The sequence below is a fragment of the Oncorhynchus gorbuscha genome, linkage group LG04 (genome assembly GCF_021184085.1).
Source record: "Oncorhynchus gorbuscha isolate QuinsamMale2020 ecotype Even-year linkage group LG04, OgorEven_v1.0, whole genome shotgun sequence".
NCBI lineage: Eukaryota > Metazoa > Chordata > Actinopteri > Salmoniformes > Salmonidae > Oncorhynchus > Oncorhynchus gorbuscha.
The window spans coordinates 59,854,002-59,880,603 of NC_060176.1; the positions used below are offsets into that span (position 1 = coordinate 59,854,002).

Genomic DNA, 26,602 nt, shown 5'->3' on the forward strand with positions numbered 1-26,602 from the left:
CATTCTCACAGGCTGTAAAACAAGCCTCGCCCAAGGACGCTACACTTGGCGTCACAACCAAGTCCTTAAAAACCTTGCGTCCGCCCTGGAGGACAAGCGAGCTGCCACCAACTCCCTACCACCCACAGCAGCATCACACTCCTTACGGACAAACTTTGTCCACGAAGGGGCTAAACCACCGAAGAGCGGCTCTACACCATTAGAGCGAGACCAGCTGCGCTTGGCCCGCGACTGGAAAATGCTAGCTGACATTGGCCGGCAACTTGTGTTTCCTCCGGAGATCGCAACCACCACCCTAAGACCTGACATGGTGCTCTGGTCCCGTTCACTCAATAAGGTCTTCATCATTGAGCTCACAGTACCCTGGGAAAACTCAGTAGATGAGGCTTATGAGCGAAAACATCTGCGCTATGCTGATCTAGCTGCCGAAGCACGGCATCATGGCTGGAACACAGAAGTCCGACCAGTGGAGGTGGGCTGCAGAGGTTTTGTGGCAACATCTACAACCAGACTGCTTAGAGACCTGGGAATTAAGGGCCAGAGCCAGCGTTCGGCAATCAAAGCTGTATCAGAGGCGGCAGAAGGCAGCAGTCAGTGGCTCTGGATGAAGAGGAAAGACCCCAGCTGGGCCCCGAAGTGAGAGGGCCAGGAGGTATGCGGTCAACAATGATTGACTCAGGGAGGAGGACGCCCCTGCCATGCATAGTCCCATGGGATGTTGGATATCAACAACAAGGCAACTCCTATGACTAATTGGGAATGGGACGCAAGCGTAGGATTGATCACCCTGTCGCTGGCCGCCTTTGAGGAGGGTGTATTGTGTGAAAGGCCGAAACACCCTAGGAACCAAAGGTACACTACTGACGATGCGCTCCCCAAATTACACCACGTTCACTGTTCATTAACTCTTGGAAGTGCTTGCACAAAGGATAGTAACATCTCATCCTGTGTTCTTGGAATCAGACCAGGCTGAGACAGAGAGGGGGGCTGAGCAGAAAGCAAGAAGGAGCTTCCTTTGCTTTTCAATGACCAAACACAGGATCAACTTCAAGGTATAGCAGGGAGTTAGCATTTGTTTTTGGTTCCAGTTAGGTGCTGATGTTATTGATGTGGCTATGATAAGACAAATACATGAAATAAATATGTTTTATTCATCACTAAATTGTTGCCTTGGTTTCAGAAGTGTTCCATTTATTTATTTATTTATTCTCTGTACCATTTTCTTTACCTTTCTTCTGTTAGCGTTCCAAGAGAGGAAACAAAAAGGACTGCCATTCAGTCCAGGAACAGACTGAGATTCCCTCTACTGATGGACATTGCATAGGTAAGGACTTTAGAGCTCTGCTATAGCTTGTAGTTTTGTTTAGGTGTGTGTTAGAAACATAGGTATGCCTACCAAACTCATAGCACTGTTATTTTTCAATGTTACTATACTGCACCTCTCTCTCTCGCTCTCGCTCTCTTACCCCATTCATTTCTCTTGTGTTTCTAGCTCCAGTTGGAGAGGTCTCTCCCTCCATATCTCAGCCTACCAAAAAACGATCCTTGATTGTCAGGGTCTTTTCAGAAATGATGAAGCCATTCAGGCGCTTCACCAAGAAGAACCTGTAACCTCTTACGCTGCATGAATAACTACTTTTGTAACACCAAGACTTTTGACAAGAGGAATTTCTGCATGTCTTCCCTTTCAAAGTCTATTTGATCAAATAATTGCAAATTATTTTACAAGAATTTCAAGTGTTTTGGAAGATTAGTAAAACTGAAGCAGCGTTTCTCAGAGAAATGCACTAGTTCCCCCTTGGTTACACATCTATTGTGCAGTTTTTGATTTGGCAGGACTTGGGGCAGCAAGTAGCCTTGTGGTTAGAGCGTTGGGCCAGTAACCGAAAGGTTGCTGGCCCATACCCGGGCGCGAACCAGGGACCTTCTGCACACATCAACAACAGTCACCCACGAAGCATCGTTACCCATCGCTCCACAAAGGCCGCGGCCCTTGCAGAGCAAGGGGAAACACTACTTCAAGGTCTCAGAGCAAGTGACGTAACCAATTGAAACGCTATTTAGCGCACACCGCTAACTAAGCTAGCCGTTTCACATCCGTTACACTCACCCCCCTTTTGACCTCCCTCCTTTTTCCGCAGCAACCAGTAATCCGGGTCAACAGCATCAATGTAACAGTATAATTTTAAACCGTCCCCTCGCCCATACCCGGGCGCGAACCAGGGACCTTCTGCACACAACGACAACAGTCACCCTCGAAGCATCGTAACCCATCGCTCCACAAAAGCCGCGGCCCTTGCAGAGCAAGGGGAAACACTACTTCAAGGTCTCAGAGCAAGTGACGTAACCGATTGAAACGCTATTTAGCGCACACCGCTAACTAAGCTAGCCGTTTCACATCTGTTACACTAGGTCAGATCCCTGAGCTGACCATGTAAAAATATGTCATTCTGCCCATGAACAAGGTAGTTAACACACTGTTCCTAAGCTGTCATTGTAAATAAGAATTTGTTCTGAACTGACTTGTCTAGGAAAATACATAAAATAACCAGAGCTTAACTCTAATACAATAGTTGCTGCATAGACTGTCAGATAACCAGATGTTCTCAATTAATTTAGTTAGATTGGTAAGAGCTTATTAGCAGCAAGGTGAAAACACATGGAGGAGAATTAGCTATCTGCAGCTAGATCAACCCTCTGAGATGTTTTCTGTATGTTGAAAATATATGGTCCAACAGTTGACAGTGTATGTCAGAGCAAAAACCAAGCCATGAGGTCGAAGGAATTGTCCATAGAGCTCAGAGACATGATTATGTCAAGACACAGATCTGGTGAAGGGTACCAAAACGTTTCTGCAATATTGAAGGTCCCCAAGGACACAGTGGCCTCCATCATTCTTAAACGGAAGAAGTTTGGAACCACCAAGACTCTTCCTAGAGCTGGCCGCCAGGCCAAACTGAGCAATCGGGGGAGACGGGCTTTGGTCAATTCAAAAAAGCTCTACTCTGAGAACTACTTTTAATCACAGAGTGGAAAACATAGAACCATATTGTGTGGATCACAATTATGGGTGTATTCTGGAATAAGACAAACCTATACATAGAGCTGGAGTCTGAGTGTGTGTATACACAGTCACCTCTTTAACTACTCTTCAAAATATTTGTCTGCCTCTTATGGAGAGGCAGGAGAATGAGTGACAGAACAAGAGTATAATAAAAGCATGACTTCTCTCCCACTCCTGCTCACAGCAGCAGTGCAGTGGAGTATCTTCAACAGCCATTGGCCCAGGGATTTCACATCACATTCCATGATGCAATGCAGAATACGGCTTCACACAGAACAATCACCAAACCCATAAGATAACACTTCGCACAGCACAGCCAAACATCATGTATCACATGAAGAGACATGTGTTCTCCGGACGTGATACCTTGTCACGGACCTGATGTTTCGAACTTCGCCCTTTCCCCCAGTGGGGTTTTCGGATCATCACATAAATATGGCTCGGCTGGCATCTTATTGGAAGTTCAATGTAAAGCTCTTATGAGATGCCAAGTTTTGCTCAGGTTTCCAAACCTTTTGGGAAAGGTGGGGGCAGCGAAGAGAGGAGTATGAGTCTCTGAGTCAATGGTGGGATGTGGGGAAAGTCCAAATTCGGCTTTTCTGTCAACAGTACACAGCTCTCTCATCCTCAGAGGCTAGGAGAATATTGGGGGAACTAGAGCGTTGTATTAGTGAGATAGAGATAGAGATGGTGGGGCAAGGCAATGTAGGCCTCCAGGCTAATTTAGCCGAATTACGTAGGGACCTGGGCAGTTTTTTCCAGGTTAAAGCAAAGGGAGCACTTGTAAGAGCTAGGTTCTCCATGCTCAAGGAAATGGATGCTCCCAACTCCTTCTTCTTTGGTTTGGAAAGACAGAGCGGTGAAGCCAAGGGTATGCATTGTCTACGGCTGTTTGATGGGCGGGTGACCTCTGTGGTGGGGGAGACGCGGGAGCAGACTGTGGAGTTTTATACTGAATTGTATAGGGCAGAAGTGTGTGATCCTATGTGTGCTCAGGTCTTGTTCGCAGGACTCCCTAAGCTCTCTCTGGCACAGATGGATGAAATGGGCATTCCTCTGTTGTCCCATGAACTGGCAGAGGCCGTAACCCAGATGTCCCCCGGTCGTGCACCTGTGGCCTGTGGCATTACTCTGTGCGGACTACAAGATATTTGCCAAAGTCCTCTCTTACAGACTGAAGTCCCATTTGGACTCGATAGTACATAAGGACCAAACATCTTGTGTACCGGGACGCTCAATCACGGACAACTTGTCTTAATTAGGGACTTGTCGAGAGGTTCTAATGTGAACTTGGGACTGGTTTCTTTAGATCAAGAGAAGGCTTTTGATAGAGTGGACCATGAGTATCTGTTTAATGTGATGTCTGTGTTTGGGTTTGGGAAGAGTTTTTTGACATGTGTGAAGCTGTTGTATGCTGGGGCGTCATGTATGGTCAAGGTGGGAGGGGGGGCTCAGTAGGCCAGTCTGGGTGAGACAGGGCATTAGACAAGGATGCCCTCTATCTGGGCAGCTATACACATTAGCCATTGAGCCTTTTTTAGGACTGCTACGCAGGAGACTGCAGGGAGTCTGCTGGAAAGGAATGGATGTGGTGACAGGCATAGCAGTGTCAGCATATGCAGATGATGTTTCTGTGATGATCAGGATATGCAGGCACTAGAGACCAGTCTGAAGGTGTACGAGGGAGCTTCATCAGCTAAGGTAAACTGGGGCAAGAGCAAAGCTCTTATGTGGGGCATGGGGGGATAGGGCTCCTCCTCTGCTTCCAGGGGGTTTGCAGTGGGGTTGTGAAGGGCTTAAAGTGTTGGGGGTGTACCTGGGCTCGGAGAAGTGGGTAAGGAAGAACTGAGAGGGGCTGTCACAGGCAGTGGTGTCAAGTCTGGCCAGGTGGAGATGGTTCCTGTCTCAAGTGTCATATAGAGGGAGGGTGCTGATAATTAACAACCTGGTAGCATCTTCCCTGTGCCATAAACTGGCTGTCCTCAATCCCCCCCGCCCCGCTCGCAGACCTGCAACGCAAGCTTCTTCTGGTCGGGCCATCACTGGTTGAAGGCAGCAGTGTTGTACATGACCGTTCATGAAGGAGGACAGGGCCTGGTGGAACTGGAGAGCAGGATGGCTGCTTTCAGGCAGAAGGCGGTGCAGAGACTGCTGTACCATGCTGATGTTGGCTGGAGGGAGCCACCATGCGTGCTGCTGAGGAGAGCTGGCGGATTAGGGTTGGACTGGCAGCTGTTCCTCATGAAGCTGGAGAGGCTGAGTACAGCAGGTCTCTCAGATTTTTACTCTACAATGCTGAGGGCCTGACAGCTGCTAAGGCCCATAAGAGAAGGGGGTGTGGAGCCTGGGGTATGGGAGGAGCCTATCTTCCACAACCCAGCAATCCCTTTGAGATCGGTTCAGTCGGCCACCCTGCAGAGGCAACTGATGGCAGGGGGTTTACAAAGGCTGGGTGACCTGAGACTGCTGGGAGAGGAGGGGTGGAAAACCCCAGAAGTCTTGGCACAACAAACAGGAATAACGTCTCTTTGGCTGCTGGAGAGATTCCTGGAGGAGGTCCAGGAGGCACTGTCTGGGCCGGTAAGGGGGATGTTTGAGCGGCCAAAGGGAGAGGGGCCACCAATGTTTCCGCCACTGCAGGTGACAGCAGAGACTGGAGACTGGCAAGGGGGTCTGGAGGACTTGTTAGATTTCAACACTCCGAGCCTGGGGGAGTTTGAGGATGCTGGAGGTAAAGCCCTCTACAACCTCTGAGTTAAGGTTAGGAACATTAGGAGCCTAACAGGAGTGAAGGCACATCAGTGGCAGGGGATATGTGGGGCGGAGAGTATGGTGGGTTTTAGGTGGAGGGGGCTCTATAAACCCCCAGTACCAAAGAGGTCAGGGGACCTCCAGTGGAGGGTTCTTCATGGAGCCCTGGCCACTAACAACTGGTTGGCACGGGTTGAACCTGGGATTCGGGCAGGGGTGTCTTTTCTGTAAAATGAAAGAAACTGTGATTCATGTGTTTTCTGTGTACACCAGGTTAATGCCTTTAATGTCTCTGTTGGAATGTCTGTGTGAGAGGTTGGGGGTGGTGTTTACTGTTGAGATGTTTATAATGGGATACAGATATTCGTGTCAGGCGAAAGTCAAATGTGTTTTGTTGAACTTTCTGTTTGCTCAGGCAAAGTTAGCTATTTGGCAAACAAGGAGGAACAGGGTCAAAGGTGGGGGGATAACAGACTCTTTACTATTGTTTAAGGGGATGGTCTCTGCGCGCCTCAGGGTTGAGTTTGAGTTCTATAAAATGATATAATGTGTAGAGATGTTTGAGGAGATATGGTGTGTTGGGGGGGCTGTCTATATAGCTGGGGAAGATGTTTTGGATATACAGTTGTAGGAGTGGGTATTGTGATGTTGGTTTGTAGAATGTGGTAGATAGAAAGGTGAGTATGGCAAATGTATGCAGTTCAGGATATATATATATATATTATTTTTTTTAAGGGGGGGGGGTTTAAATGAAATGAGATTGAAAGACCAAAAGTCTCATTCTCACTCACTCACTCACTCATTCACTCACTCACTCACTCACTCACACCAACCAACCACAACTGCAGCCTCGACCTCTGAATGTTCGGCTACGAAAAGCCAACTGACATCTACTCCTGAGTTGCTGACCTATTATTTGACCCTGCTGGTCATCTAAGAAGAACGTTTGAACTACAGTACTTGAAGAACCATCCGGCCTTAATGGCCATGTACGATTATATTCTCCACCAGCACAGCCAGAAGAGGACTAGCCACCCCTCAGAGCCTGGTTCCTCTCTAGGTTTCTTCCTAGGTTCCTGTTTTTCTAGAGAGTTTTTCGTAGCCACCGTGCTTCTAAATCTGCATTGCATGCTATTTGAGGTTTTAAGCTGGGTGTCAGTATAAGCATTTTGTGACATCTGCTGATGTAAAAAGGGCTTTATAAATAAATTGTACGGATTTATTGTATGAAATGGAGTAGCATATATCCATCATGTAAAATTAACATTGTGCACTGTCTCCATGGAGTATAGCACTGCAGCCTTAGGCAATGTATATTTACGTGGTGCATAACATTATCTCATTTCACTCCCCCCCCCCTGCGATATGCAACTGTTCAGGGAAGTCAGGAACCAATACACGCAGTCAGTCAGGAAAGCTAAGGCCAGCTTCTTCAGGCAGAAGTTTGCATCCTGTAGCTCCAACTCCAAAAAGTTCTGGGACACTGTGAAGTCCATGGAGAACGAGAGCACCTCCTCCCAGCTGCCCACTGCACTGAGGCTAGGTAACACGGTCACCACCGATAAATCCATGATCATCGAAAACTTCAACAAGCATTTCTCAACGGCTGGCCATGCCTTCCGCCTGGCTACTCCTACCTCGGCCAACAGCTCCACCCCCCCCGCAGCTCCTCGCCCAAGCCTCTCCAGGTTCTCCTTTACCCAAATCCAGATAGCAGATGTTCTGAAAGAGCTGCAAAACCTGGACCCGTATAAATCAGCTGGGCTTGACAATCTGGACCCTCTATTTCTGAAACTATCCACCGCCATTGTCGCAACCCCTATTACCAGCCTGTTCAACCTCTCTTTCATATCGTCGGAGATCCCCAAGGATTGGAAAGCTTGCCGCAGTCATCCCCCTCTTCAAAGGGGAGACACCCTGGACCCAAACTGTTACAGACCTATATCCATTCTGCCCTGCCTATCTAAGGTCTTCGAAAGCCAAGTCAACAAACAGGTCACTGACCATCTCGAATCCCACCGTACCTTCTCCGCTGTGCAATCTGGTTTCCGAGCCGGTCACGGGTGCACCTCAGCCACACTCAAGGTACTAAACGATATCATAACCGCCATTGATAAAAGACAGTACTGTGCAGCCGTCTTCATCGACCTTGCCAAGGCTTTCGACTCTGTCAATCACCATATTCTTATCGGCAGACTCAGTAGCCTCGGTTTTTCAGATGACTGCCTTGCCTGGTTCACCAATTACTTTGCAGATAGAGTTCAGTGTGTCAAATCGGAGGGCATGCTGTCCGGTCCTCTGGCAGTCTCTATGGGGGTGCCACAGGGTTCAATTCTCGGGCCGATTCTTTTCTCTGTATATATCAATGATGTTGCTCTTGCTGCGGGCGATTCCCTGATCCACCTCTACGCAGACGACACCATTCTATATACTTTCGGCCCGTCATTGGACACTGTGCTATCTAACCTCCAAACGAGCTTCAATGCCATACAACACTCCTTCTGTGGCCTCCAACTGCTCTTAAACGCTAGTAAAACCAAATGCATGCTTTTCAACCGTTCGCTGCCTGCACCCGCATGCCCGAATAGCATCACCACCCTGGATGGTTCCGACCTTGAATATGTGGACATCTATAAGTACCTAGGTGTCTGGCTAGACTGCAAACTCTCCTTCCAGACTCATATCAAACATCTCCAATCGAAAATCAAATCAAGAGTCGGCTTTCTATTCCGCAACAAAGCCTCCTTCACTCACGCTGCCAAACTTACCCTAGTAAAACTGACTATCCTACCGATCCTCGACTTCGGCGATGTCATAAACAAAATTGCTTCCAACACTCTACTCAGCAAACTGGATGCAGTTTATCACAGTGCCATCCGTTTTGTCACTAAAGCACCTTATACTACCCACCACTGACTTGTATGCTCTAGTCGGCTGGCCCTCGCTACATATTCGTCGCCAGACCCACTGGCTCCAGGTCATCTACAAGGCCATGCTAGGTAAAGCTCTGCCTTATCTCAGTTCACTGGTCACGATGGCAACAGCCATCCGCAGCACGCGCTCCAGCAGGTGTATCTCACTGATCATCCCTAAAGCCAACACCTCATTCGGCCGCCTTTCGTTCCAGTACTCTGCTGCCTGTGACTGGAACAAATTGCAAAAATCGCTGAAGTTGGAGACTTTTATCTCCCTCACCAACTTCAAACATCAGCTATCTGAGCAGCTAACCGATCGCTGCAGCTGTACATAGTCTATTGGTAAATAGCCCACCCATTTTCACCTACCTCATCCCCACAGTTTTTATTTATTTACTTTTCTGCTCTTTTGCACACCAATATCTCTACCTGTACATGATCATCTGATCATTTATCACTCCAGTGTTAATCTGCAATATTGTAATTATTCGCCTACCTCCTCATGCCTTTTGCACACATTGAATATAGACTCCCCTTTTTTCTACTGTGTTATTGACTTTGTCAGGACCCGGTTACGAACCCAGGTCTCCGGAGTGAGAAACAGTCACTTAACCAACTGAGCCACAAATAGTCGGCAGAACCCAGAAGATGAGGCAGACACAGGAGTACTTGAGACGGTGTATTTAATGAAGTAAAAAGTGAAGTTCTTCAGGAAAACATGTAACTCCACAACCTCAAAATGAATCCTACAAGAACAAAGGTAATCCTCCAAGACAAAAAGGTAAATCCACAAGGTGGAAGGTAAAGCACAAAAAGCCTCAAAAGATACTCAAAAAACAAACAAGAACAAAAAACAGAATTCCACAAGAGAGTCCACCGGGATCAACAAGAGTTCTCAGAGTAGTAGGGCTGGGTGCTAACATACAAACACAGAGCAAAGAACAGAGGAAAACAAAGGGTTTAAATACAATCAGGGGAAACGAGGCACAGGTGCAAATAATAATGGGGATCAAGGGAAAACAAAAGGTCAAATGGCACAATGGGGGCATCTAGTGACCAAAAACCGGAACAACCCTGGCCAAATCCTGACAGACTTGTTAATTGTTTACTCCATGTGTAACTCTGTGTTGTCTGTTCACACTGCTATGCTTTATCTTGGCCAGGTCGCAGTTGCAAATGAGAACTTGTTCTCAACTAGCCTACCTGGTTAAATAAAGGTGAAATAAAAAAATAAAAAAACATGCATGGCAAGACATGATTGATGTAATTAGATGCTCTGGAGAGATCCCACCCTCCTCCCCCAACACATGTAGAATGCTTAGAAGCCACCAGAAACCAGTGAAATAGATCAACAGATGATGTTTAATCTCCTCTCAAGGTCTGTTGATTTACAGTATCTCAGAATCAGGAACTGTCATATCCCATGTGATATGTCAAAACAAGTTGATACATGTGTTATCATGGTGCATTTGGGTTTGTATTTGTATTTATTGTGGATCCCCTTTAGCTGCAGCAGCTACTCTTCATGGGGTCCAGTAAAATGAAGGGAGTTATACAATTGTAAAAACATTCCTATACATTCACAACAGATTTCACAAAATCCATGTTCCTGTTTGATTTCGGGGTAGGCTGTCAACAGCACGTACTGTGACACTATGATATGTATTCTGATCAAGTCAACAATACCTCTAAGCATATCTGACGTCATGTATTTGATATCTTTATGTGAAGGTTAATGTCCATATTGACATCAGTTCATTGTGTTTGAGGACGGTTTACTGACGGGTTTTCAACGGATACGATTAGACGAGTTTAACAGTTACAGAAAAGCTACAGGAGCCTATCAGAACAGCTGCAGTATCAGAGGCGCAGCGCCTTAATTAAAGGGCTACACATAATGGCTGACGACAGCCAGGTAAGGTTAATTTTAGCCTACGTTTAACGAGCTTTACAGTTGTCCTAATTCCATTTTGTTCTAATAGCAAGTCTGCCTTAAGTGCCGAAACTATGGTTGATATTAGAAAATAAATATGATTGGAAGTTTAGGCAAGTAATTCCAATTGGGGAATTGTTGTGGGATGTTAGCATAACATATTGCGCGTGTAGCATTCGTGCCATGGAGGATTGTGCAGGCCGGCAGGTTGCTTCAGGATCCTAGTATCATGTATGTTATAGGGATCAGATCTGGCAGACTTTTTCACCTGAACTGCTCATTGGCTGTCCATAATGAGCCCAGCCAGCAGGATGTGTAGCTGGGCTCTGCAATAATTAGCTCCCAGAGCAATTACAAATAACTATTCTTGTTTTAAACGCGTCATTACAACTAGCAACATGACGGTCAGTCACCTCTAAGCAGGACTCAGTGAAACGCTATGTGTTGGATTTGTCCATGTCTCGCCAGATTAACCTAGCTACCATAACAGCCGTGGAGAATTTATTCTACAGTTTTAAGGGATCTTTCTGAAGGTTTTAGATGATACAGTGGTGCTTCGTCCTCTGGATGAAGAACCATACATCTCGGCTTGGCTTCATTGCATTATTATTTGGGAAACGTTGACATGCCATTTGTGTTGACGGATGGATGAAAATAATGTGATTATAATATCGTTATAAATAGGCTAGCAGGAAAATCGGCATGAGATATCCATTGAACTGAGCCCTGCTCCATTTCAGCACCATGCCGCGGTCTCAGGTGCTGCACAGACTCGAGAAACATTTCAGCGCCATGGCACGTTCCCCTGACGCCAAGAAACGTGTCAGCTCTATGCAGCGGACAGCTCCACAGTCTGAAATAGTTCAAGCATCCTTGAACGTCTTTGATTTTGAAATAATTTTGCAAGTGGTTATAATTTATTGCACGTCCTAGTTTTGCAGCTTTGCAACCTCAGAATTATAGCTAATGGATGGCAGCGAGTTACGTTTTTGTGCATGGTGATGAATGACGATGCATGATAAACCATAAATTAAACGCAAAAACGTGCACTTAGACATATTTTCGTTTGGCAGAACTTTGACAAGCTTTGATTTGTTTTCTAAAGACATTGACAATTCATATAGACATTAGACTTAGGCCTAATTGTGACATCATGTGTGTATGACATCTTTGAAGAATGCTCTGGCTTCAGCCAATCGGAATCGAGTATTCAACAATGCTTTGGCATAATTCAAGGACGTTCATATTCACTTCAGTTGTCTGCCGATGGTTCACTGACGTTTTTTCAAAGGAGCTATTAGTATTTCCTCTAAACAGCCTACAATAATAAGCTACTCATCATGTCAGATGACAGCAAGGTATGGTTCATTTAGCCTATTTTGAGTTTAGAGGAGAAATTACTAACAATATAGTAGGTCACTAACACAGCAATAGGTCTCACTGGTTTAATCCATGGACTGAAATCTGACCACTATTGCCGTTTTGTTTAAAATAGGAGCGAACAAGTTGTTTCATAAAGTCACAACCTAGGACTGATATTGACCTCTCATTTATCCACCAGAGCGTGAAATGGGAGGATCCCCGGATGACCAAAATAAAGTCGTGGAGAACATGAAGGATGAAACAGAGACACATGAGACCAACAAGAACAGGACAGGAGGCAAGGTAAGAAATATGCTGTCCTTTACACATGTTCTGCCTACTTAGGCACAGATCTAGGATTAGTTTACTATCACTAAATCCTAGCCTTAAAGCATTAGGAGGAGACACCACACTGACCTTAGATCTGCTGAGACCTATAATCTGTTGTCATGTAGGCTAAACGTAAGTCCAGTGGCCGTGCCAAGAAGACTTCCGTGGAGGAGGACAGCAGCATTGGTGCAGGTCTGAAATTACTTCATGTTGGGTGCAGGTTGTGTTCAAATTCATCAGCACTAATCTGAGAAAATAGTATCTATATAGGTGAAAGCAATATAGTGGAGGCCCGCAGAGAGATGTGCTTTTACCTGTCCAGTTCAATCAAATCACTAAAGGTGAAGGAAATTAGGGATCAAGTTCAGATTCAACTTTAGATTTCTCTTTGCGGTTTCCCAGAGTCTTCTCAGACACCCGGGTGTGGTTTCCAGGAAAGGGGATCTATCATTGAGCAGCTGGAGAAGGAGGCTCAGAGGACTCTAATGCCTTCTCTCAAGATTGAGACATGCTGTGCCCCAATCCTCCTCTCCTTCCTGAGGAGTCTAACTGATGAGCAAGTCCCATGTCTTTTTCCAACCTGACATAAAACAACTCTGAATTTATAATCATAGTGCACCTTCTAACCACAAATGGGATTTTAGACACTACACCTAACATCACTGTAACCACACCCCTAACTCTTCCTGTAAATCAAACAAAATGTCTCATGTACTTGCTAATAGCTTAATTAAATACACTTTTATCTAGTGACTCCACTAACTCAACATCAGTGTGCAGGTAAAATATGTTTCCTTTCTTTTCTTTTCTCTAGCCAATGGAGAGTGATTCAGCATGGCATGAAAAATAACGTAAGTCTCTCCACATAAGGTTCTGGTCAAAAGTTGTGTGCTATATAGGGAATGGTGTCATGGAATTGCTTGATTGACAAAAACATTACTCTGTTTGTTGGCCATAGCTCACATTCGAGCAGCTCTCCATGCTGTGTCTGAAGATTGTTAAAGTCGTGACCCAGACAGCCCTCCGCATTCTCCTACCAGCGCTAGCTCGTATCATGGGGGTGAACCTGAGGAGTGGGGCAACCTCCCCAGAATCCCAGTGCTCTCTGACAGGGTCTGAGGATTCCTTAGGCAGTCTGGATGAGAGAGAGAAAAGGCTGCTGATCAGTGAGATGAACTACTGGACTAAGGAGAGGAGGAGGAGGAATGGCAGTGCAGGGTGCCGCCAAAAATCCACTCGCAGAACCTCATCACCATGCTGTTCGCCTAAGAGGTATGTTCACAGCAATATTTCAACTTAATAATTGCAAGACCTGACCCATACTTATCATAAATTATTAACTTGGAATTCACACCTTGTAGTTTTAAGTTCTGGTCAGAAATGTTGCCACTGAGTGGGTGGGTCCATGTGAAAGTCATTTTTAACTGGGTAAGCCATAAAGTCATCTATGAATAAATAGATCAGGTACATGCCTTTCAGAATTAATCATATTCTGATGTCGTACAAACATAAAAATCAGGCAAAAATCGTGTCAGTTGGCTTTAGGCTTCTAGAACTACGGTGGTATGAGACCATCATTGCTCTAATTTGGTTATCAGGCTCACTAATGGCCCAGATTAGATACCAGTTGGTCACATTTGCATGGCATAAGTGGTGATTGTGTGTTTATCTTCAAGGTCCCAGACCTCATTGCAGAGCTTGCCTGCAACTAGAGAGGCTCCCCTCATGGAGGAGCCTCTGAAGGCTCTTTTTGGGGTAACGGAAGAGAGCCTCCTGATATCCCTGGTTGAGGGTCACTCCAACCCCACCTCCTCCAGCTCCTCCGAGTTGAGGTGTGCTATCGTGGGGGAGGTGGTACACCAGCTTAACTCTGGCCTCTCAGTGGTCATTCAGGCCAGCTCGGGGAGTTTCCCCCCTATGGACAGTCAGGACATAGCAGCAGGCAAGGAGGTCATTCGGGTAGCCTCGGTGCAGATCCTGGCCGAGCTACAGAGCCAAACGTCTGAGCCAGAGTGGGTAGGGTTTATCGAGCCCCTCATGGACCCTGTGACCGATGATGTGCTGGATGCCATTGTCGGCACAATGGACAAAATGGCACAGGACTTCAACATCCTATTGGATCTGGCCAAGAAGATGACAATCTTGGGGTCAAAATGTCTGACCAATCTTCAATGTGACCTTGATGTTGAGTGTCCATCTGGGAAAGAAAGGACCACTCACTTTCTCAAAGAGACTGGATCCTCTACCAGTGTGGTGGCCAGAAAGATTCAGACCCTCTCTAGCCCCAACTTTCAGTCTAAAGCCCTGAAGGCGGTGAGCACCATCCTTACAAGGAAAGTCAGCAGCTCTTCTGGCATGGCTCCTTCCTCTAGGCCTTCTACTTCTAGTGCTGCTCCTAGCCTTACTGAAGCTTCCCTGAATACCAGCTGCACAGCCCTGACATCTGTAACCTCCACTGCCACAGTGATTGTTAAGGCATTTGTGGGAGGCATGGAGACGATAGCATCATTTGAAGGCACATGTGAAGCAGTTGATTGGCCAGTTCCTGTAAATGACCACAAAACAGGATCTTCACAGATGATAACCTTCTCTCTAGCCCGCACACTCTACGGCCGTATACGAGCAAAGCTGAGGGACCTTTTAACTCTATCCGCTCGAGAAGAAGGTGTGGCTAAGGATGCTTCTCTTCAGGAGTCTTCAGACACTATGGAAAAGGCAACTGTTTCAACTGTTGAGGTCCAGTTACCCAGCACCAAACTTAGTAGAGTTCCCAGTGAGAGCCAACCAATACCAGCTCTCTGTCTCTCCAATCTGGATACCAGTACTCAAGAAGTTCTTAGCAGTGTTTTTTCCATCTACAAGTCAGAGTTATCAAAAGTGGAGAGTAAATCCTTGGCCGTTGTCAGTTCATCTGATGAGTCCCTAGAGGCTTGTTGGTTTGTTGATGGCGTCCTATCAAAGCTCGATGACTATACTATTTCCCAGTCACCCTCACCCAATGAAGACTTGAGCGTGAGTACTCAATATTCTCAACTGAGCTCAGAAGAGAGTGTCAGAATCACGGAGTCTTCTACTAGTCTGATTCAGAGCATTAAGAAGCTCTCTAGCAATGACTTCCAGACTCAGGCAGAAGAGGCAGTGAGTAAAGTGCTGATGAGATCCAGTCATTCCTTTATCACACAGATCAGCCATACTGGTCTTCAGAAAAGTCTGCAGGCTGGCTTATCATCTAGCTCACCATCAGAGATCCATGTCCTTTCAGAATCCATGTCCTCCATGTCCTCTGAGAATACAGCCTCTGGATTAGTGGAAACCTTTGTCAAAGGAATGGTGACTATTTTCCAGAAAAATGAGTCCACTGACACTGTGCTACTGGAAAGAAGTGGGAGAGTTTCACAGTGCTCCCACGGGGGCTCCCAACTGGATGATACTGAATTGAGTGTTAAAATATCAGAGGAGAAGCTTTGGTCAACAGCTAAGACCATCTGCGTCAGTATGAAGAACACACTTAAGGATTTCTTCACAGGGCTGAAGCCACCCGGATCCGAAAGGACAGAAAATGCTTCTTCCAAAGAGACCCTTGGGGAAATCCTGGTTGCTATCCAGAGTGAAATCTCAAACTTAGGGAGAATGAAGGATTCCAGGGAGCTCCTTCAGATCAATGATATGGTAGGAACTATACTGAAGGAGGTTGAGAAAAGTGAGGATGACAGTGAACAAGTCTGCCAAGACAACCCTAGAACCTGTTCATCTTTGTCCACTTCTTTAAATGGTCGTAGTTCCTTGTCCAGCTCTTCAAAGAGTCCTAGGTCAGAGTGTGAGTTAGAGATCAACCTCCCTGGCACTCCCATCCCTGACGAAGTGCCTTTTGATCTGACCTGCCCCATCGTCAGGAGCTCCTGCATCGACACCAGGGTCTCTAAAATGCCAGCGATTTCTTCAAGTGACCTAAAGACAAAGATGATGGCACACACAGATGAACCCCTGCATCGTAACAGTCCAATGACTGACAGCAGTCGACCGCCGAGTGCAAAAGCCTCTTTTCGATCCTCCACTCCGTCTTTCGCCAGCAAGCGAACCTCTTTGGTACCAAAGGGAGATGGGATTGACATTGAAGAGAAGGAGGAGTGTATCCCCAGCAGCTCTGGCCATCTGAGGGAGCTCTTAATCACCCCGGACATCAGCAGTGCCACTGCATTCCCACTGCAGTACTTGATGGACTCCAGCAAAGATGACGGCATCTGTTTTGTCACCATACTGGTGATAAGGTTGCTATCGGAGATCAGACCCTCAGCCCTAGATGGACCCTCCCAACAGGCAGCAGATCTGACAGAAACATGTCAGCAACTCATCAGACAAGTCCTGTCTGAGTTCTGTGCTGCATCCAGATTCTCCAGGACACAGGCATATTCCCAGAACCTGAACATCCAAAGGGTGTTCAGAGGTTTACATAAAAACCTCATGGAGGAGTTTGGCTCTTATAACACCCTGCAAGCAGCTCTTTCCTCCCAGGACCCTGCATTTGACAGAGTCCTGGTAAAGTCCTTGACCCAGCAGCTGGTACAGGGATGCAAGGAGGCGTCAAGACCAGCTTCTGCTGCAACAAACCCATCAGACCAGGCTGAGACAGAGAGGGGGGCTGAGCAGAAAGCAAGAAGGAGCTTCCTTTGCTTTTCAATGACCAAACTCAGGATCAACTTCAAGGTATAGCAGGGAGTTAGCATTTGTTTTTGGTTCCAGTTAGGTGCTGATGTTATTGATGTTATTGATATGATAAGACAAATACATGAGATAAATATGTTTTATTCATCACTAAATTGTTGCCTTGGATTCAGAAGTGTTCCATTTATTTATTTATTCTCTGTACCATTATCTTTACCTTTCTTCTGTTAGCGTTACAAGAGAGGAAACAAAAAGGACTGCCATTCAGTCCAGGAACAGACTGAGATTCCCTCTACTGATGGACATTGCATAGGTAAGGATGTTTTAGAGCTCTGCTAAAGCTTGTAGTTTTGTTTAGGTGTGTGTTAGAAACATAGGTATGCCTACCAAACTCATAGCACTGTTATTTTTCAACGTTACTATACTGCATCTCTCTCTCTCTTACCCCATCCATTTCTCTTGTGTTCCTAGCTCCTGTTGGAGAGGTTTCTCCCTCCATATCTCAGCCTGTCAAAAAACGATCCTTGATTGTTAGGGTCTTTTCAGCAATGATGAAGCCATTCAGGCGCTTCACCAAGAAGAACCTGTAACCTCTTACGCTGCAGTTAGAACTACTTTTGTAACAGCAATACTTTTGACAAGAGGCATTTCTGCATGTCTACCCTTTCAAAGTCTATTTGATCAAATAAATGTTAATTATTTTACAAGAATTTCAAGTGTTTTGGAAGATTGGTAAAACTGAAGCAGCTTTTCTCAGAGAAATGCACTAGTTCCCCCTTGGTTACACATTTATTGTGCCGTTTTTCAGTTGGCAGGACTTGGGGCAGCAGGTAGCCTTGTGGTTAGAACGTTGGGCCAGTAACTGAAAAGTTGCTAGGTCAGATCCCTGAGCTAACCATGTAAAAAATATGATGTTCTGCTCCTGAACAAGGTAGTTAACCCACTCTTCCTAGAGCTGGCCGCCAGGCCAAACTGAGCAATCGGGGGAGAAGGGCAGTGCAGTGGAGCAGCAGTGCAGTGGAGTAGTTTCAACAGCCATAGGCCCAGGGATTTCACATCACATTCCATGATGCAATGCAGAATACGGCTTCACACAGAACAATCACCAAACCCATAAGATAACACTTAGCACAGCACAGCCAAACATCATGTATCACATGAAGAGGCATGTGTGTTCACCAGACGTGATACCTTGTCATGGACCTACTGTTTCGATCTTCGCTCTCGCTCTCCCTCTCCCCCTCTCTCTCCCTCTCTCTCTCTCTACCACACCTGTTGTCTCGACCTCTGAATGTTCGGCTATGAAAAGCCAACTGACAATTACTCCGGAGGTGCTGACCTGTTGCACCCTCTATAACCACATTATTTTGTTGACTCTGCTGGTCATCTATGAAGAATGTTTGAACTACAGTACTTGAAGAACGATCTGGCCATATTGGCCATGTACGCTTATAATCTCCACCGGCACAGCCAGAAGAGGACTAGCCACCCCTCAGAGCCTGGTTCCTCTCTAGGTTTCTTCCTAGGTTCCTGTTTTTCTAGAGAGTTTTTCCTAGCCACCGTGCTTCTAAATCTGCATTGCATGCTATTTGAGGTTTTAAGCTGGGTGTCGGAATAAGCATTTTGTGACATCTGCTAATGTAAAAAGGGCTTTATAAATAAATTGTACTGATTGATTGTGAAATGGAGTAGCATATATCCATCATGTAAAATGAACATTGAGCACTGTCTCCATGGAGTATAGCACTGCAGCCTTAGGCAATGTATATTTACGTGGTGCATAACATTATCTCATATCACATGCATGGCAAGACATGATTGATGTAATTAGATGCTCTGGAGAGATCCCACCCTCCTTCCCCAACACATGTAGAATGCTTAGAAACCACCAGAAACCTGTGAAATAGATCAACAGATGATGTTTTATCTCCTCTCAAGGTCTGTTGGTTTACAGTATCTCAGAATCAGGAACTGTCATATCCCATGTGATATGTCAAAACAAGTTGATACATGTGTTATCGTTATACAATTGTAAAAACATTCCTATACATTCACAACAGATTTCACAAAATCCATGTTCCTGTTTGATTTCGGGGTAGGCTGTCAACAGCACGTACTGTGACACTATGATATGTATTCTGATCAAGTCAACAATACCTCTAGTCATATCTGACGTCATGTATTTGATATCTTTACGTGAAGTTTAATGTCCATATTGACATCAGTTCATTGTGTTTGAGGACGGTTCACTGACCGGTTTTCAACGGATACGATTAGACTAGTTTAACTATAGTTCTATTCTGCTATTACGTTCATTAATCTGTCATACTTCATCCAACTTTGAATTCAGTCACAGATAAGGAAAACGATGTTGATAAAATGCATTCTGTTCAATCTAGAATACTTTACATCAGAGTTTCATTGCCAAACCTGCTGTGTTCTGTTTTGTTTGTGCAATGCAGATGACAAAGGAACAGCTTGCAAAATTGTGCAAGACCATTGTCAACGTCATTGCACAGACCACCCTGAACAGATCCTTAACATGGCCCTGAAGCCCGCATTCTACTGCTCCAGGGTGACCAGTTTTTGACAACGCTGACTCATCTGCAAGAGGGGAAGCAGTGCAAGATCCTTCACTGCCTTTGTGCAGAAAAGACTGGAGCTCATCCAGGAAGTTAAATATTTGGCGAAGGAGATGTGTAACTGTGGTTAGGCAGGGCTCTCCGGAAGGTTGCAAGTTCAAACCCTCTTCCAAGAGGTACTGTATGTTCCCCATAATGTGTGTGTCTGTGCAGTTAATCCTAACCCTCAAACTGATGAACAATAATTTCTCCATTTAAATATTTTGCCAGCTTTCTAACAGGTGTGTAAAAAAATATCTAATGCAAGTGGCATATAAATTAAATTTAGTATACTCAATTATAATGCTTGTTAGATTTGTTAGCAGTAAGATATCTGTTTTCCAACTTCAGACAGCAATTAACATTCTTTGCTTGTTCATTTTAAAGTTCCCAGACCTCACTGAAAGTCCTTTGAAGATGTCAAAGGCATTGTGAAGCAAACTGAATTAGATAAGCCAACAAGCACCCAGAGAGATCCGCAAGTGGGACACTGTATGCCAAAGCAGAAACCCTTTCACACGTCTCGTAGACTCTGCAAGAGGCTCCAGGCAAAGATAAAATAATTATTTCACAGAACGGGTGGAGCTGCATTCCAAAGGGAACAACTTCTGGAGCACACTGACTCCAGTGTTCTGCCTGGTTCAACCCTGAACTCATCTTCAGCAAGTAGGAGTGAATCACCCATAGCAGAATGCAGTTCATCTGCTGTTCCTAGTGGACATGATTCATCTGGCTCTGTAGAAGAGAAACCATTTGAGACCAGAGCAGATTGTACTCATGGTCAGAACTCTCCTCTACTCAGTAAGAGTGAGGCCATACTGCAAGAGGTCAACACAACTGGACGTGGTGCTCTCCGCAAATGCCAGAGTGAGAACTCCCAACCTTTACTGGTTCTCTGTGATCCAAACCTGGAGCCCTGCACCAAAGAGGTCTTATCTCAGATTGTGACTGTGTATAGGTCCGAGGTGGCAGATTTGGAATCAACGTCCAGTGTTATAGAGAATTCCTCTTACAACTCCTTTGAAGTCTGTGACTTTTTGGATGGTATCATGTCTTACCTAGAAGACCTGCCCGTGTCCAGTTCCTCATCATTGGAAGGAGTAAGTGTTACTCCAGCCTCAGTCATTGAGCAGCTTTCGAGTGAAGTGTTTCAGAAGAAGGCAACCAACAAAGTCAGAAAAATACTGATCAAATCTGTCAATCTCTTCCCCGGCGAAGTCGGTTCAAGCCAGACAGATTCTCATATGTCGCCAGCATTATCCACCATTTCCTCAAAGCATACAGATTCAGTTGCTATTGAAATTATTGGATCAATTGCAAATGATATGAAGAGCATGTGTCCTGCTCACAGAGTCTCCTACTACTCTATGGCAGGCAGACTCTATGCTTCAACTCAGTGATGAGAAACCCTCAGAAGCCACGAATGCTGCAGCTGTAAGCCCCCAGACTGGTGTGGAAGTATCTGAGAAGAAAATCTGGATAACTGCAAAGACTATTTACCACAATGTGAGGGCAAATATGAGGAACAATTTCTCATTAAGGCTCAAGCCAAAAAGACCCTCAGCCATATTCTGGTTTCCATTCAGAAAGAACTGTCAAAATCTGACCAAATGGTGGCTGCAGGACAGCTTTCACAAATAGATAAAGTGGTTGGAACTATGCTGGAGAACATTGAGAAGATAAGCAGCGAATGTGGCGAGGAATTGGTCTATCAAGAGTCACTGCGGTCTTCCTCCTCGTTGTCATTCTCAACTGCCAAATCACAGAAGACAGAGTGGGAATTTGCACTCCCTGGCACTCCCATTCCTTCTGAGTTACCAGAGTCCTGCTCAGCCCATTGTAAGATGCTCAGTCATTGACATGAGCGAATCTACTAAGCCAAAAACAATGGTGTTTGATGCAAGAACAAGAATGTTTGCCATAGCCGATACTATCATGAAGAAGGTATATCCAGAGGCAGAAGGGCAGGTTACATCTCACTCTGATCTAACAGATGCAATAGCTAGACTGGAGGAGCTCATATCTCAGGGTAGGATTGGTGCTCTCTCCCGTGATCTCAGCCACCAAGTCAACCGCATCATTTCTGATAGCAACTTGACCCCTCTGGGACTGACAGTGGCGGCTGGAAAGAGTGCATCTGATACCATCCTTTCGAAGCTGAAGAGGAATGACAAGGTGGGGAAGCCCACTTACGAGCTGGTTCAGCTGTTTGTAGAGGAGTCTGTTAAGTGCCTCCTGCTTCCTAGTTTTGTGCCCTATTCAACTTCAATGACTTTGGTTCAGGGGGCCATGGTGTTGGCTAGATAGATAGATAGAATTTCATGCTCTTCTTCTTCATCAGTATTTAGTGACACAGTCAGTCTCTTTACCAAAGTTATGGTAAGCCAGGTCATGTACTCTGTGGATTCTGATGCAGAAAGTAGAGGATCCTCTCCAACTGAATAATTCTCCAAATAATCTGAAACCAGGAGTAGAGGATCCTCTCCAACTGAATCTCTCCAAAGATCTGAAACCACTATATCTGATGTAGGCAATCTATTGAGTGGCAAGTCCTCCCCTCGGCTGTCTCCTTCTGGCGTCATTATGGCAACAAGCGAGACCTCCAATGCAGCACAAATCTTAAAGGCCAACATTGATGGAGAGGAAGTGGATACCACCAGTCATTCTGGTGTAGCTCAAAACATTGTCAGGGACGATATGTCAACCAGCCCAGACATGGTCAAAGATGTCCCACTTCCAACCCCATCCTCTGATAACTTGGGCAGTGATGATGACTTCACCGGCCTCATCAGCATGTTAGTAATGAGAATTCTAACAAAAATCCAAACCCTATCCAGAGAACTTGAGGATTCATAACGTCTACAGAGCCGTCTATAAAAATCTGTTGGGGGAGTTTGGCTCTGAGAAAATCCTCCAACAGGCCGTGTCGACTCAGGACTCTTCATTTGATAGGATTCTTGTCAAGTCTTTGAGTGAAGCGCTTCTCCACAGATGTAATGAGTCATTGAGGGCAGCCTCAAGAACATCAGTCAAAACCACCGGGCCTAAGGCTCTTCCACTGGCTGAGGATGTGAGGGCTAGCAGGGGGAAATGATCTTTTCTACAAAGGCTGGTCAGGCTGACAGGCAACTTAAAGGTACAGCAAACATATTTAAATGAACAGTTGTGGGAGATAATGTGAGTAAACAATGCTATTCAGTGTAAAAAATATAAAACCATCCATTCATTCCAAAACCAATCATAAATGTTGTTGTGCTGGTGTGGTAGGTGTGATTGTTATCATCATGAGGTTGTTCAGCTGTGACATTTCTTTAAACATGTTTTTCTCTTTAAATACTTAGCTATTCAAGAAGGGGAACAAGAAGGATTCCCACCGCTCTGAATCAGAACAAGTACAGACCACTGCTGAAGATGGCATGCGTAGTTCACACAACAGGACATTGTCTGTTTGAGATATTGGTGTACAAAGAAATGCCATTTCAAAATAACCTTACAAAGGTTATATACGCAATCAGTAGTCATCTCTTATGTAAAAGTAATTATATTCTCCAAAACTCAAGCTGTTGGTTCTCATTTATCAGTGTCAGTTATGTTGAGTTGTAACATACATTACATCATTTCTAAATTAAAGTGCATGTCAACTCTTCTCTCTTCTGTAGTGCCCAGCATAGTGCCACATGCTGCCATGTCTGCACTGCCAAAGGATCTCCCCGCCAGCTCCCAACAGGAGACGCCTCACAAACGTCCACTTCTCGTCAGGATGTTTTCTGCCATCTCCAAAGGCCTGTTCAAGCCCTTCAAACAGTCCTTAAAGACCAAGTAACTTAAGACAATTTATTAAACGTCATTCATTGCATTAAATTGGCCTTTGTCTTGTTATGTGCTCCTGTTAACAGACCAGATTACAATACTGGTCTTTTAAATATTTAGTGAGTGATAGCAACATTAACTATAGTGGTGTGTATAGCCCTTCTACACAGTCTGACTCTTCTGACACTGTGTGACATGCCCTCTGATCCAGTGATCTAGGATCTTCTGAGTGGCTTTAGGCCTGAATCTCTGCCCTCCTGCCCAAATAAATGTTTTCTCTTCTGATATATCTGCCACTGTCAGCAGCCAGCAGGGGGAAACATTTCTCCCTCATAACTAAAACACTGAGAAAGGCTTTTATCAATTGCAGCATATTCCATCTTTTGATTTAACCTATTATATGGTAGTAGGACCCATTATTTCCCAACGGTTATATCACAGGAAATGTGTTATAAAAAGTCAACTTACAGTGCATCTGGAAAGTATTCAGACCACTTGACTTTTTCCACATTGTTACGTTTTCCTCTCATTAAGCTACACAAAACACCTCATGACAAAGCGAAAAGTGTAGAACATTTTAGCAAATTTATTAAGAATAAAAACAGAATTACCTTATTTAAATAATTATTGAGACCCTTTGCTATGAGACTCGAAATTGAGCTCAGGTGCATCCTGTTTCCATTGATCATCCATGAGATTTTTCTACAACTTGTTTGGAGTCCTGTGGTAAATTCAATTGATTGGACATGATTTGGAAAGAAACACAGACCTGGGGGAAGGGTATGAGAAACAATATTCTCTGATCTGATGATACCGAGATTGAACTATTTGGCCTGAATCAGGATCCTGGGAAAGATGAACGGAGCAAAGTACAGAGATCGTTGATGAAAACCTGCTCCAGAGGTTCACCTTCCAACAGGACAACGACCCTAAGCACACAGCCAAGACAATGCAGGACTGGATTCGGGACAAGTCTCTGAATGTCCATGAATGGCCCAGCCAGAGCCCGGACCGATCGAACATCTCTGGAGAGACCTGAAAAAACTGCAGCGACGCTCCCCATCCAATCTGACAGAACTTGAGAGGATCTGCAGAGAAAAATGGGAGAAACTCCCCAATACAGGTGTACCAAGCTTGTAGCGTCATACCCAAGAAGACTCTAGGCTGTAATCTCTGCCAAAGGTGCTTCAACAAAGTACTGAGTAAAGGGTCTGAATATTTGTAAATGTGATATCAGTATTTTATTTTTAGTACATTGTTTTTTATTTTTTTTAATCAAAAACCTGTTTTTGCTTTCTTATTATGGGTTCATTAAATCCATTAAATATCTGAAGGTTACAAAAAAAAAAAAAACTAAATGTTACATTTAAGAGTCAAGCTCCCTCTTATGCAAACAATTAAGGAGTCTAACTTTTAGGGACACTTCTGTCAATGTTAAATTGATACATTAGTTATGTGAATGTGTTTCCAGTGCAGGTAAAAATGCATTCACTAATGACTCAGGGCTTTGATGTCGGGTGCCAGAACACAATGACAATTAACATGAGGACGGAAGCTCAAACTTACAACGTAAAGATATGATTATCACTACTTAGGTCAGACCTGTGCATCTGTATAAAACAAGATGTAGTCTCATTAATATGCATTACTTTATCAAGATACCTTTTTTTAACAAGAAGGGTGTTTTCTATATCTATCAACTATGAAATTACAGACATAAACGGTAAGCATGAGAATAATATCATCAAGGCGGACTGGGACAATGTATGACTACACAAAACATTATTCAAATGGACATTCCCCAAATGAGCTAAGCACCAGCCCATAGTCACAGGATATCTATGGAGTAACATTAATATATTCATTCATTTAAAAAAAAGCCATGAATATTGTTTTTCTGCTTTTCTGATCTTAAACCTCCCCCTGGATGTTGGTCCAGGGAGATATCTGAAACAGTCGCTAAGGAAACAGCCTAAAGTTACTGTGTTGAAGATAGAGATGACACTCTTATGCAAAAAAGACAGGTCATTCCTTTACATGGAGTCAATGTTAAACCGAATTGATACCTTAAACCAGTTATGTGAATTGTTTCCACAGGTAAAACAGCATTCAGACTGGAATGACTTCATAACGCTGGATCTCTTCATAATGCTGCTCCTCAGTCACTGAATGCATTTACACTGATGAGATGTCCTGCATTAGCCTAGCTGAAAGGGGAGCTCTAACTAGTCCTGTGGGCACCAAGCTGCTGCCCCCGCTGGGCTTGGCCTGGGTCTTGCCCCTCATGGCCCCTCTGTGAGCCTGGCCCTTGGCTGGCTGCTGCTGTACTGGGGACTCTGCTGCAGCGGAAACTGAGGCCTGTTGGGCCGGGCTGTGAGGAGGGGGGGTCTGTATCTGAGGCGAGGCAGCTGCAGTCACCACCTGCTGCTGGAGGAGCTTCTGCTGAACCACCTGGGCTGTGGCTGTGCCTGCTGGAATCATCTGGACCTGGGGATGTAGTCAAATCAAATCAAATGTTATTTGTCACATACACATGGTTAGCAGATGTTAAATGAGTGTAGCGAAATGCTTGTGCTTCTAGTTCCGACAATGCAGTAATAACCAACAAGTAATCTAGCTAACAATTCCAAAACCACTACCTTATAGACACAAGTGTAAGGGGATAAGAATATGTACATAAAGATATATGAGTGAGTGATGGTACAGAGCGGCATAGGCAAGATACAGTAGATGGTATTGAGTGCAGTATATACATATGAGATGAGTATGTAAAAAAGTGGCATAGTTAAAGTGGCTAGTGATACATGTATTACATAAAGATGCAGTAGATGAGTACAGTATATACATATACATATGAGATGAATAATGTAGGGTATGTAAACATTATATTAGGTAGCATTGTTTAAACTGGCTAGTGATATATTTTACATCATTTCCCATCAATTCCCATTATTAAAGTGGCTGGAGTTGAGTCAGTGTGTTGGCAGCAGCCACTCAATGTTAGTGGTGTTGAGAAATTCTTGTTGAAGTTTTCGATTATCATGGATTTATCGTGTGTGACCGTGTTACCAAGCCTCAGTGCAGTGGGCAGCTGGGAGGAGATGCTCTTGTTCTCCATGGACTTTACAGTGTCCCAGAACTTTTTAGAGTTTGA

General features: G+C 44.8%; 2 protein-coding genes across 2 annotated transcripts in view; both read left to right on the forward strand.

Annotated features, from left to right (window-relative positions):
* Positions 1 to 18,919, forward strand: part of LOC124033016 — a 52,434-nt gene extending 33,515 nt beyond the window's left edge. Inside the window, exons 3-9 of the mRNA XM_046344944.1 lie at positions 12,481 to 12,547; positions 12,758 to 12,911; positions 13,170 to 13,206; positions 13,314 to 13,627; positions 14,032 to 17,059; positions 17,249 to 17,330; positions 17,489 to 18,919. Coding sequence (XP_046200900.1) covers positions 12,481 to 12,547; positions 12,758 to 12,911; positions 13,170 to 13,206; positions 13,314 to 13,627; positions 14,032 to 17,059; positions 17,249 to 17,330; positions 17,489 to 17,607 — 3,801 coding nt within the window. The 3' untranslated portion in view covers positions 17,608 to 18,919. The remainder of the gene's footprint in view (positions 1 to 12,480; positions 12,548 to 12,757; positions 12,912 to 13,169; positions 13,207 to 13,313; positions 13,628 to 14,031; positions 17,060 to 17,248; positions 17,331 to 17,488) is intronic.
* LOC124034381 overlaps positions 1 to 26,602 on the forward strand; it is a 60,524-nt gene that overhangs the window by 3,760 nt on the left and 30,162 nt on the right. The window contains exon 2 of the mRNA XM_046347506.1: positions 1,243 to 1,324. The gene's annotated coding sequence lies outside the window, so the exon portion shown is untranslated. The remainder of the gene's footprint in view (positions 1 to 1,242; positions 1,325 to 26,602) is intronic.